At 43.9% G+C, this 13,808-nt stretch overlaps 1 protein-coding gene across 13 annotated transcripts in view; it reads right to left on the bottom strand.

Annotated features, from left to right (window-relative positions):
- The window catches only part of PPFIA2 (PPFI scaffold protein A2), a 351,275-nt gene that overhangs the window by 128,442 nt on the left and 209,025 nt on the right, over positions 1-13,808 (bottom strand). For all 13 annotated transcript variants that reach the window (XM_076065293.1, XM_076065299.1, XM_076065297.1 and 10 more), the window contains exons 3-4: positions 12,030-12,194; positions 8,004-8,078 (exon numbers count right to left, since the gene is read on the bottom strand). In XM_076065293.1, coding sequence (XP_075921408.1) covers positions 8,004-8,078; positions 12,030-12,194 — 240 coding nt within the window. The remainder of the gene's footprint in view (positions 1-8,003; positions 8,079-12,029; positions 12,195-13,808) is intronic.

The raw sequence follows: 13,808 nt of genomic DNA on the forward strand, positions 1-13,808 counted from the left end.
GGCTTACACAGGGTTGCACGGCCCATTAAGAGAGAGCTGAACATATACTTTGTCCAGTGGCATGATGCAAAAAGTACAATTTGAATAAAATCTGAAGAATAACAGAATATATAAATAAACTTCACAGTTAACATGATTGAAAGAACAGTCGGTAATCTAACAGTGCATGTTATTCACAAATGTGATCCTGTACCTGACCAAGTTAAAGTGTAATTCAAAAGATCATTTGCAGAAGCACTGCATTCTGAATATAACCTACTTAAGACAGATGATTAATTTAGCCACACCACAACAATGACCCGCTTGAGCAAGGCTTGTCAAAGAGTCATCTTGATGCATGGGTAAGAGGCTTGAATATTCCCTCATAAGCCCACATCACGTCTCGAGAACAGCACGAGCAAACAACGGGGGACTCTGAATGAAAACGCACACACAACAACTCTGGATGTGAACGAAAAGATGTTACACAGCTCCAAAACAATCTCATAAACCTCTGCATTCTGACCACCAACAATGCAGGACAGCCGTGCTTCTGTACTAGAAGGGATGTTCATAGACTACAGCACTCTGGATTTGCCGAGTCAACGTATCAAACGAGGCAGGCTCCCCCGAGGCCTGATCTATACACACAGTGCGATGACGATGATGTGTGGTCGTGGGCAACGTGAGAGCTTCTGCTGTCTTCGTGCAACCTGAAATCTGTAATCGCTGTGAAGTAATTTTTGTAAAGGGCTGTGTCTAAAAAAATGCCATCTCCAGACCAGGATATGTTTTAGATAATGTCAGAGCAATCGAGATTCGTTTTTCTTGACAATCAAATTGCTTCCCATTCGGAAAGAATTTTCCATAAATGCAAAAAAGATGTCAGTCTAGTATATTTTCCCCCTCTATAGCAAAACGGCTATGTACGGTGCGAAAGACGTTCAAAATAAATACATACAAAATGGTACCATATGAAAACAACGGACTTCAATTGCAAAGTGCAATGTAAACTTCACAGAACATTTGACAAGTATGCGATTGATATATTTTCAAAGATTTCCAGTGAAGCACCGTTACGTGCTCATTGGAGGTTTATATTTGATACACATCTATAAAGTGAGTCCAAAGGGAGCATTTGTACACTTGTGAGATTGACAGATGCTTGCGATTAGATCCACACTGAGCAACATATGGTAGAGACATCCGATTCATTAATTAACATTCACTTGATATATGGCATTCTTGCAATGAAGTGTGGGGCACTCAAATACAGGGTTTAAATGAGAAACAGTGAAATAATTAAACACAATGAAATAATATTTCAAGACATTGTGTACATACGATTATTTCTGACCAGGTGAGCAGATACTAAGAATAGCGCAGCACAATACAATAACTATTGTTGAGATATTGCATTAAGTAATGCTTATCAGCATTTAAAGTACGTAAAACCGAAAAGTTTCAAGTGTATCTTGTTTAACAACTCGCGCACATTTCATTCACCTCCAAAGAACAACATCAAAGTAAAGTTATCCCTGTGGCCTCAGCTTATTTCCCCAGTCCAACGTTAGGCTGATCGTGCAAGTGCTGTTAGCGCGTAATTGTAGACTTGCTGGGGAATTGAACGGGTGGGGCGCTGAGCATCATGCCTGGCCACTTTTTGCCGCCCGACACGATGACACAATGACCAGCGAGGAAACGCACGGCATTAACGGAATCAATCACCGGCGCCGCACACGCTTAGCGACGCTTCCACGCAGGATGTCGCTAATTTCTTCAAGCCGAATTCAGTTAGGGCACAGGGGGGGTGGGGGGAGGGGGTATGCCATTAATGTATTGTGCGGGAAAAATGTGAATTTTTTTGCGAGTGCGCTGGATGTGCCAACTGCATACCTCTCTGCCTTGCTTCAGGGTCAGGTTGTTAACCTACATCATTTCGGCTGCCGGCATACCAGCGAGACCTTAACAGCACAACTTAGTTTTGGTCACGTTGTGCAGGGCCAAATACAACAAAAATGTCTTCATCTTAACCTGCACGTGCCACACCGATGAGATATATTATGCATCCGCCACTTCACTGCAGATCGCTTGTACTCTATTCATACTGCCCCACCCCCCCACGGCCTTCACGCAGTGGTGTCACCAACTACAATAAAGTAGAACCCCTCTTATCCGTGGTGATGTGGAGAACAAACAGCCCCAGATCTTATCTGTGGGGTTGTCCCATTAATTTTCTCCATTTATCCACAGAACAATTGCAGATAGGATGAATTTGCCAATTAACTTGATGAATCCGTAAGAAAACATGGACAGTAAGGAAGCCGTTCTGCAATTCGGTGCAGAAACAATTGCAGAATGGCTTGTGGGTAAGCCAGGAAGAAAAGGGGGTGCATATAACATGACTATTCCCAGACCCAATAGGTCCCAGAGATCACAGGAGCCGAGTGTAATAGGGTTACGGTAAAGAGGAGTTATACTGCATTTCAAATCCAGTAAACATAGGCGTTTGCTGTTTGCATGATTGAATGAAGTGGAGGGGGCGTTAGTGTTGCTAACCCATGGGTCATGGACCAGGCGCAACATGGACAAAATTCCATGCTCTGTCCCGACTGATGTGTTTCTTGCAAAACATGCCATTTCCTGTCTTTTAAAAAATCACTGCACTCTCCACTAAAATAAAGGGCCTGCGAGGGAATACGCTTGGTTGTTTCACATTAGCGCAGTGGCTTTAGTTGATTTAAAAAAGCCGTCTGTGGAAACAAATGCACCCACTCCAAATGCATTAAAAGACATACAGGCAGCTGTGATGACGGCCAACACTAGCTAACACAATTCAATTACCATTCAATGTTGGGTTTCGCAAAAAAAACTGTTTAATTTTCTGCCATAGTCTAATCAAAAGCGCAGGATGAAGATGCAGTCCAAAGCATAAATTCCTCAAGATCAATATTAATTATTAAATTTAACGTGACGGAGAAGCAGTCAAAACATCCCCTGCACATTTGATAATAAAATTATTAACTTGTTCTAAATAGCAGCCCATTCCATTCGTAAACCCCATAAGCACCTATGTGTATGGTTGGCTACGTACGGCGCAAAAGAAGTTCAACAACATACAACACAACCCATAACGGATCACTGAATTCGACATAAACATGAAGCATTCAAAATAACACACGGACGATGAAACCGAAACAAAAGTTGCAGAGTGCGCGAAGAATGCCGAAAAGCACGCTTGGAATTGCACTGACAGAAGGAGAAACAAACACAAATCGGGAGACACCTTATTGACTTTTAAGGAAAGTAAAGTAGGCTAGGGCAGGCGCTCATTTCTGAAAAGGGACGACGGCCTATGCAAGAAGCTGTTGATGGAATGGCGGTTCAAGAAGAGGTCTGCCCAATGCTTACGAACACCACAGGGATGGAGCGACAAGATCAGTGAATGTGCAGGAGCTGGATGAACTGTTGCAATCACAATACCATGACGGATAACGATGGTGTGCAGGAGTCGTCATTCGGCGGCGGACACACAATGGCTGATAACGATTCAGTAAGAAGGAACACGCATTGAGCGCACATTACAAGGCCGAAACTATTCCCATTGTCCCGCACTCTACGCTCCGCCCTGGTACCCAATGCGCAAAACACAATTCCCCATCATCCGGAACGCCCCCTGCACCACTCGCCCTCCCAACCCACTGTTCTTCTCGACGAGAGAACACCAAATGTTCCTTGTATCTCCCAATGGATACCCCATGAAATTAAGCAGTGCCCCTTGTATGACCCTATCTCTCTACACCCTACTCTGCAGTCCCCAGACACCCAACTGATAAGGTACTTAACAGACTTGTACTCCCTTTATGGGGGATAAACCGAGGGCTTTGGCCAGAGCACTCCCCCACCGAGAAACCACATGGCCTTGTAGCTTCCAGCTGTCATCCATTCATCACCTCCCAATCTGCATACTAAACGGATCGCTGACGGTTTTACAGCTACGGTTTAATTGGATGTACAGCACACCGACATCTGTTCTCATTTTATCCACGAAGGAAAGCGATGATCGAGATATACCGCACGTGCTGCTCCTGTCAGACAAGCGGTGTTTTGTTGAAGCTGCCAAATTCAATGCCGCTTCATTCAAACTGATCTCTCCTACACTTCTTCATGGTGGCTTTAAACCATGAATCTGCCCCCTGTACACTTGCAAACTTGACTCGAGGATTTCCTGAATCAGCAACAGCCATCCGAAAATGTCCCTGATGAAGCAAAACGGGCCTGAGTCAAGTAAACGGCACTTAAATCTGAATGTCAATCGAGCCCGGCGGAGGTGCCTGTGCACACCTGCAATCCAGCGCTGTGGAGGGACCGAGAGTTGGTGGACCGCACAAATGTGACAAAACTCCCTTCCAGTGGGCATCATTGAGGCGCTTATTCCCTGGCTTGCCAGGAGAACAAAGCACGGCAAAAATGTGGTCTCCACGTTCCGTTTGTATGTGACGGAGTGTTTCCCCTTTGTGCGCGCCGGTCTTCTCCGGGCGCTCTGGTTTCCTCCCCCAATTGAAGCACTCATTATTTGGCCGATAACACCTTCGCACAGAGAACCTCGGAGCTTGAGCAAATGTTGTCACTTGCTCACTGCATGGCTGCCTTCCTACTTGTCCGTGGTTCCTCATGCCTCTGAGTCACTCTCTTTGACAGCGAGTTAATACTATACGTTGCATTGCAAGGTACAATTATTATAAATCAGTGCGCTGTCTTAAACAGCTGCGGAACATGAACACGGTGGTGTTGCAAATGTTTATTTTTTTATCGTGCCCATCAGGTGGGTCCGACATATCTTATGTGTAATATACCAACGGAATTCCTTGTGTGCAAGTGAGCTGCATTAAACACCCTATATACACCATGGTAAAATGACATGGGAGACACCACTGCTTATGTATTTCTCGTGGAGGCATGAAGCATCTTATATCCGTCGAGTACCACAAGTTTTTTGACAGCAATGGTACATTTTAACACTAAATTGTAATGCTCATAAAATCAGGTATCTACTTAAATATATAAAATGTAATTAGAATCTTTACAATGCCGCTTCTCCCTATATGGAATTGAAATGTGAATAACGGCGACCAGTCCTGAAAAAACTGCTCACTGCACCACTTGCCATATTTGCACACCAGTTACATATAGTTGCATTATTTCAATGACGGCCAACGGCTCAAATATAATTCCTTCATTTCCCCCCCCCCCGTACCATGTTCCAACATTTGTTACATCTGTTGTAGAATTATTATCATCATTGGTTGCATATTATTGCCATAGCCCCAAAGCTTGTGTATCTGCTCATAATGCAGCAATTTCACGGTAATAATCTGGATAAGCAATCATAAGCAATGCAACAATGTATATGTTTAGTAATGGATATCTTAACCATAACCGAGACGCTAAGTAGTTTTCCCGCTGCTGTTTTCGCTACTAATTTGTTTAAAAAAAAATCATATGAACCAAAACACTGCACACAACATTACCATTCAATTCTGACTCTAAAAGCCAATCCTTTGAAGGTATAACCCTAACCTAGATCACACCACTGTTTGTTTGTCACAAGTCAAATCCCTATTAACATTTTGGCCTTGCCATGATCCCACAGTAAATACAGATCAATCAAATTGCACATAAAAAGGGCATACAGCTTGGAAAGCAGTGTGGTTGAATGTCTTTGTATGCGTGTGACTTTGTGGGTGCACGTTTTAATCGCCCCGATTCGTTTTACTGGTGAATTGCCAGGCATTTTTTAAATAATACGCCTGAGGCGTTCATCCTTCACCGAGCTCGCTAGGATTTATCAACTATTCACATTAAAAAGTCATTCTTTTTTTACAACTTCCCCAACATTACCTAGGTAAACACATTAACACTGTGACGCTAAAAATATGCCAGCGTAGTAACATCTTTGTATTAAAAAAAAAAAAATTACGCTTTCAATGTTTTGACGCCGCATTCACTTGGTTCCATAATGGCTCGTGACAAACTTTGACAAGCCACACTTGAGAAGTAACACATTCGTTTGACGGGTTACATTTAAAGTTCCACTTTTAATATCTTGCAACATATTCTTGGTTCTTTTGGTAAAGTCACGTAGAAGGGAAACAATAAAATAATAAAAAATATGATGATTGATTGTGTTGCAGTCGAAACGTCGTGAGGATTTTATTGTTTTATATTTGTATTATTTTATTGTTTCCCTTCTACGTGACTTTACCGAAAGAACCAAGAATATGAATCCCTGCAGTCATGAAAGCTTTAAATCAAAATCTTGCAACATGTTAGCCGACATCTTCATTCCAATGTGTTACTGGTTATATATTTTAACAGGAAAGACGTCGTTTCAATGAACAATTTCAAGCCCAACGCAAGCCACTCGCAGACAAAATACACCCCCCCCCATTATTATCATTCTTGATTTAATTCACAACATTTTCGTCCAATTTCATTCCGCTACTATATTTTGTTAATAAGGCACTTGAATATATTTATATTCGTTGTGAATAAAGCACCAGTGAGATACACCATCGTCCGGGAGCAATGCAAAAAGCAATAAAATAAAAAAAACGCATTTTTATGTGCATATAAAGCCAAGGTTGTGGCAGCCAAAGTCAAAGTCATAAAGAATCAGCAGTAGGGAGAGCTTAGACAATCTGCTAAGCAAGCAGACTCAAATAGCAAGAACAGGGTAACACTACCCACATTTCAAATAGGTATGAGTTTAAAACGCTTTTTACCAAGTCACCTTGAAAGAGAACATCTGGCAACTAAGATAACATTTGCCGAAATGTATTTCACACAACAAACGATCAGTAATCAATCTTGCTAAGCGGTTAATTATGAATTGGCTAGTGTGCCCGTCACAATTCCGTTCAGGCACGACCGCTCGCATTCATTGAAATGCTTCATGTAAATCTATTCTCCTTCATTGCAGCTCATGCTGGTCCCTCTTCCAAGGCTGAGGGAATATATACATGACTCACTGTGTAGAGCAAAATCCAGTCCTTCCTATACAATTAATCAATCACGTAAAGGCAAGAGACAGCCCATTAAAATACAACAGCCCTTTTACATCGGGAGATATGTGAAAAACGATGAGGCAGTGAAAGAAAAAAACACTCGAATGCAAGCGTGCCACAACTGAGGCATGTAAAACATGACACAGGTTACCGACACAGTAAGGACAATGTGTATGTGATACTTGTAGAATATTTATAATTGACGGCTTAATCAATAGAATTGAAGGTTTTGTGCCGGCGTGGACCACCTTTCTTCTCACAAAACCATTTCTCAAAACAGCCCAATCCATCTCCATGACTTAAGCTCACATATGAGAGGTGTAAAGTGAAATCAATTACAGAAAAATGCTGCTTTTGACCACACATCATTGATTCTTTAATTTTCAGTTGGATATCCCAAACCTGTTCAATACATGAAAATAATGCCAAACACCAGAACTAAAATATGTGAAAAGAATTCCGAACACCAGACCTAACGATATCCTCATCTGTGGTGACCTGACCTCTTCTGAACGTCAAGGTCAGCCCACGTGTGTGAATATTCCAAGCTAGCTGGGATCTTGCCTGCTCTAAAATTATAGCTTGCCACTAAAGGGGCCGCCATTCATCAGACTCCAGTGATGGCAAGCTCTGCAGGTTGTACCGTCTTGCCAAACTAAAACTGAAGAGGTTCCCAGCATGTGCAGTGAAACGTCGGACATCATGCCGAACAGCAAGTGGTAACAGCCCGACAACACGTCGGAGAGCGACCTGGCACGATCGCAAAAGCCCAAGCGGCGGGGGACTTGAGTGCTCTTTGATATCTGTGGGAAGACTGTGGCCCACTTACATAGCTGTTTGAGAATCACGTTTGTACCGATTTGCGGAAACAAGGCAGCGCGAGTGGTAGGGGTAAGTGAAGCTCCGGTGAAGCCCTGCTGCTGGCAGTGGAGTGGGAGGGGGGGGTAGGAACCTTACCTCCTGACTGGTGGCCTGCAGCTCCTCCTCCAGGGCTGCCACTCTCTCCAGAGCCACCCGCAGCCTTTCCCGCACCTGCCCACGCGCACACCAAGACACCGATCCCCATTAATCCTGATACACACTGGGGCCAGGTGCTGTTAGTGAGCATCTACCAAAGGCTGGCGCACGTCGGGGTGATTGGGCCTATAACAATTCATTATTATTTTGTATCTCCGACACAGATGTTCGCAAACTGCACAAGGTTCTCATTTTAGGCCGAGTTAACCTATGGGAGGCTCAGGCCAGATTCAGATTCAGTTGTATCAGGTGTTGACATCAAAGCCACAGCTCATACCAAGGCAGCCAATGTCAAAGTCCCCATGGTGCGGGCAATTATTATACAAACACGCATATGCTAAAAAAACATGTAATTTCCAAATACAAACGAACACACACATGTACATGCACATATATATGCATGTACACTCAAAGACAAAGATCACCCGGACAGCCTACATAGAGTTCTGGTGTAAGTGGTGTTAGCAATAACCTATTAAGACTGGCATGGTCCACGAGGGGCTGATGTGTGTCCAGTACTACGCCTGGACATATTTGTCTCCCCAGTAATGATGTTATTGTTATGGCCAAGTCAACCAGTGGGAGGGCCCTGGGCCGATGCTAGGTGTGGCTGGGATCAAACTGAGGTAGCTGGGTTTTCAGTGGAGGGCGCCAACTGCTGCATCATCGCTCGCCACTCACACACATATATATATAAAACCGTCATAGATGATGCACGTTCATCTCAATTGCAAAGCCAAGTAAACCGTCCAAAGCCAAAACATAACTGTGTCACGATTGAGGGGCAAGGCATAACACGTCAAATGTAGCAAAGAAAAAAACGTAAAATATTGTGGAAATATGTCACAAGCAACAATATGAGGTTGCGTGCTGGGCATAATTCCACACACCAACTATTCTTATATTCATGACACATGGAGGTATAGTTTGACGTAGGTCCCAATGCTCTGTATCATCATTAGTCCTGGTCCATGGACAGCTGGATGAGAACCTCCCTATGCCAATGCGATCTCTCGTGTTCTTCAATGTGCCAAATAATATTATGGTTTGCAAAGGGTTCAATGGAATGATAAAAAAAATTAGAAATTCTACAAACAAGTATGAGAACAGGCGTAACAATCACTTATTAACCAGCTATGAATGAGTACCCCCCCCTTGCCTGGGGGGGGAAGTTGTGGCAGCTTTTACTATTCGAGACTTTGATGCAGATGTCACAATAAGTCCAGCTGAATGGTCACATTGGGGCAGCCTACACGAGAATATGTGGAAGAGTCAATCGCGACTATCTTCGTGGAACGAAAGAGAGACGGGACAGAATCATGATGTTTTGTTTTCTGGAAAATACTAATGTCTCAAACAATGGACGATGTGACAGAGGAATAAAAACGAGGGTTTGGAAAAGCAAATTACGCGTTTGGGAACACCCTGCCCCCACCACAAGATATGGAACAAACAATTGGTCCAATCTACAGACAAAAGTCAGGTTATACTGGGCAATCATGCAATCCAGATTACTTTAATGAGCTGAGACCTGGGCATTAGCTGTGGTAAATGCCACGAGAGAAGGGGGCAGCAGGTCATAGTCCCAGAAAATGGCAAATAAAGATAAAGAATTACTGATGATGAGCTAGAGTGCAGACGAATGTGGCATCTGCAAGTGCTGCAAGTGTCACCAGGGAAGAGCTCCAGGTGATAACACAGAGACCACCACAAGCGTGAGGCACTGGGTTGCCTGGAGTCAGTGATGCAGCACGGACGACGTGGCTAAGTGAGCAATCTCTGTCACCGTTTGGTCCAGGAAAATGTCTGCATTTAGGAAAACAATTTCGTTCAATAATACATTCTGAAGTTCACAAACTTCGCCTCACTCTGCTCTTCATTGTTGTCTTTCAATTGTAATGAATGTATAATTAATGACACCAAAAAATGAAAAAGAATCACCTGCCAAACACTTCATTTCCCCCCAGGCAATATTTTAAGCAAAATTAATTACAATCCGCTGAAGTTTGTTCAATTGAAAAGCTACGATTCAGATGATAATTACACCGTATAGAATAACAAGGCAAGATGATGTTATCTGCACTGTGGGACCACATTTCTTGCTTGTTGCATGTTTTACACTCACAGCGGCTCCCAGCCACTGCTCACATTGTGAGCGATAATGCAAGCCTCAAAATAATGTATGCAACACATTGATTCATTGCATCGCTTGAGCTACGTCTAGCAATCCTTTTAAAATGACGACCGCAATATGTACGTAGAACTTCTTCTGCGCCGTATGTAGCCAAAAGTGTTAATCGGAAGGTGCGGGGGAAGGACAACAAACTAAACACAAAAAGCAGCCTAATGAATATGTATGCAAGTTGTATGCATGTGTATTTTAAAAATAATGGCTTTAGGAGATTGATTTTTCTAAGAGGCACAATGAAAAGCAATTTACTATCACCGTCAAACAAATTGTCTCGGTTACCTGTTTGGCTTCTGGTGAAATAATCACACACATGCATGCACTTAAGCACAAAGACAAAGATCCCCCATATAGCCTTAACAGACTGTAGGGGCAAGTGCTGTTAGCGAGCACCTATGAAGGCCAGAATGGCACATGAGGGGGTGGGTGGCCAGCACCACGCCCGACCGCCTTTGTCTCCCTAGTGGCAATGTTTACACACCGCACCAGGTACTCATTTGAGGCTGAGTCGACCTAGGGGAGGCCCGGGACCGGTTCAGATAATCGTCACTGGTGTTGGCCGTGAGCGGGAATCGAACCCGGGTCGCCAGGTTCATAGCACAGCGCGCTAACCGCTACACTTAAGCACGCCCACACACACACACACACGTACACATGTGCATACAGACAAGCCTTGCATGAATTTCCTTACCAGCTTCAAGCACAGATGGTTATCCATCTGTGTGACACTGTGGCAGAGCGCCAACGTCATATTCGGAGGGTTGCGAGTTAAAAATCAGGCCCAATGTTAACTCAGCACATCGATTATCTGGGGTCGATAAAATAGGTACTACTCTGTGGGAAGTCACCGGTCCTTGTCGTACGGTGAGAGTGATCCCTGTCATACGAATATGGAATTTCCCACATTGGCTTCGGACTGCCAATTGAGATGAACGACGCCTGCTTTCGTGCGAGTTTGCAGATGCACTTTGAATGTTTTTCACTGTCAAGGCAATGTGTGTTGTATGTAAATCGGATTAGTTCACCATGATTTGGACAAAAAAAGTGGGGTATGTTCAGGTCAATTTACACTGAGGTTGCCGCAAATTGGTGAAACTACGCTATATCACATGATGCAATATCCACAATAATAGCATTGTCTATCCCACAAATGATTGTTATGTTGTGATTATTATTGCTCATATAATCTCTCAGAAATATTTTCTACGCTGACAAATGTTTTATGAAATAACAAACTCAATGAACGTTTAAATAAATATCGGTTAGCCAGCAAATAATGCTTTCTGAAATGTTTTTCAGAGTAACTGACTGCATGGCGGTAATATGGCATCACCATTTCTGTAGTAAATGTAATAGTTTTTTCTAGATTAGAAGTCTTATGCCAAATTAACAGCAGCTGAAGAAGGCCGCTTGTGTTGTGGCCGAAACGTCGTGATTTTTGTTATTTTATTTTTTACCTACGTGACTTTACCCAATAGAACCAAAGAGTATAGCAGCTGAAGAACTTAAGTAAAATCATCGTTATTCATGCTGGAAAGTACAGCACCTTCCGGAGAGCACGGTCGGCTACGTACGGTGCGAAATAAGTGCAACATACAAACAGCAAAAAGCATGACAAAAATACGATAAAAAATGCAAACACAATGTTATGGTCAACTGATGCCGCGATAATCGTCTTCGTAAACCTAATATCGCATCATCATGAGCGACGGTATCGCGGCAACCCCACGTCACACGCACAGGAGGGGGAATCGAGGAGATGCGTCGTGAGAGGGCACCTTCTCATCGAGAGCCTTGTGGTGCTCAAAGAGTGACTTGAGGGCCTTGAGCACCTCCACCTCGCTGGAGACGCCCGCCGGAGATTGCGCCTGTCGCTTCACCACCGTCATGCGGAGCGAGCGCTCGTGGCGAGACACCAGGCACTCCAGGTGCTCCAGTAGGAGCTGCGTGTGAGATACAAACGGCGAGGGGAGGGCACAGGGGTAAGAGGAGACCATGTAAAAGGCTGCCAATCATGATAGGTCTTGCTCCCCCGCTGTGCGTCCGGGTCGTGCTGTTTGTTGCTGGGCACGGGGGCTCCGTCGCGGCGCTGCGGAGCGAAACGCGACACAACCCCGAAAATACATCACAGGGTCTGGGAGCAGCACAATGGCGAAAACCTACCCAAAGCGGTGGCCTGTTCTGGAAACTACGCTTGGGAGGAACAGCACATTGCAACAATGAAAGACGTTGGCTACAGAACTCAAGTATTTCCCATGTTCAACCAAAAAAAACAAGCCCTTTTTACAGGCATCCTGCAGATGTCACTTCTTCATGCCCTGTATCGGGTGATGGCTGAGTATCTATCACCCAATTAGTGGAGGATTGTCTGTAGTCTTTGGTAATCGGGCTTGACCATTCAATTAGCCGCACGCAAGAATTTGGTTTTATCTCAAGTGATAGTTCCAAAAATCAAACCCAGAGAAGCTCAGCAGTGGCGACTTGGAAGTCTGCTAGCAGGTGCGAGGCCCCCCCAGAGTCACACAGCCGTTGCTAAGCAGGCCATGTTCGTTTCAAGCCCTCGAGGTCTGCTGGGACTGTGCTACGAGTGAGCACTTGTTACTCAGGGCAGTGCATCAGCATGCCTTGCGGGCCCTTTCAGCACTCCCAAGAGCCTTGCACAAATGCATTCTAGGGTGATTCACCCGAAGATGATCCTTACTGGAGACACAGCCAACATGATCTTTTTTATGTTAAGCAATTTTTTTTTGGGCAAGAGCTTTGATATAAAATGTGAATTGTTTGGACAGAGGCTCAAGCACGTATTCGTGACTGTGCCACAGCCGTTTAAAATCACGTCAGACAAGGGATGCACTGCGGCCATTCAATGCCACGTACAACCATTCAATAAGTTAGGAACCCAATATCAACACTGACTATTGCTTAATAATATAATTACAAGATTCACAACAATAGCTGTGGGCTTCAACAGCACACTCTACGAGATTTTCTCAATGCGAAATGTGAAGAAAAAATGCAGCATAAGTGGGCTAAAGCTGATATAACTGATGGCTTCAAGTTCAGTTAGCAGACTTTGAGGCAGCTGCATTGGAAATGCCTACAATGTATCACTGTAATTTGGTGACAGTCGGGTATAATGCCATGTTGAGAAGCTTCCCTTTATCTTCAATTACACCCTCCTTCCCATTCCTCAACTCTTGATCACCATCCTCCCTCTGTCCTGATCACCACCTCTACTTAAAGCATGTGTTGCGTACGTCATAGTGTGTGGGGATAGTCACAAGGATAGACTTTCTAATTCGAGTTTATACAACACAATTTGGATTTAAGTATGGTAGAAATGCTACTGCATCCCAATTTCAAACATGGCTTTAAAATGAATTGCCCAATGCACTCCTCAGTTGTGAGATTCAGTTCGGCTTGAATTTTGATAAACCAATAGTATAAATACGACATATTGTGAATTGAATGAAGTCCACTATGATAAGGGTACCATTCACTGTGGGGCCTAGGGTGCCCGTGGACCCCGTTCTTAGAGCCTGAAAAGAGTTCTACTC

This window comes from Petromyzon marinus, chromosome 7 (genome assembly GCF_048934315.1).
Source record: "Petromyzon marinus isolate PM22_M1 ecotype Great Lakes invasive population chromosome 7, UKy_Petmar_22M1.pri1.0, whole genome shotgun sequence".
Lineage (NCBI taxonomy): Eukaryota > Metazoa > Chordata > Hyperoartia > Petromyzontiformes > Petromyzontidae > Petromyzon > Petromyzon marinus.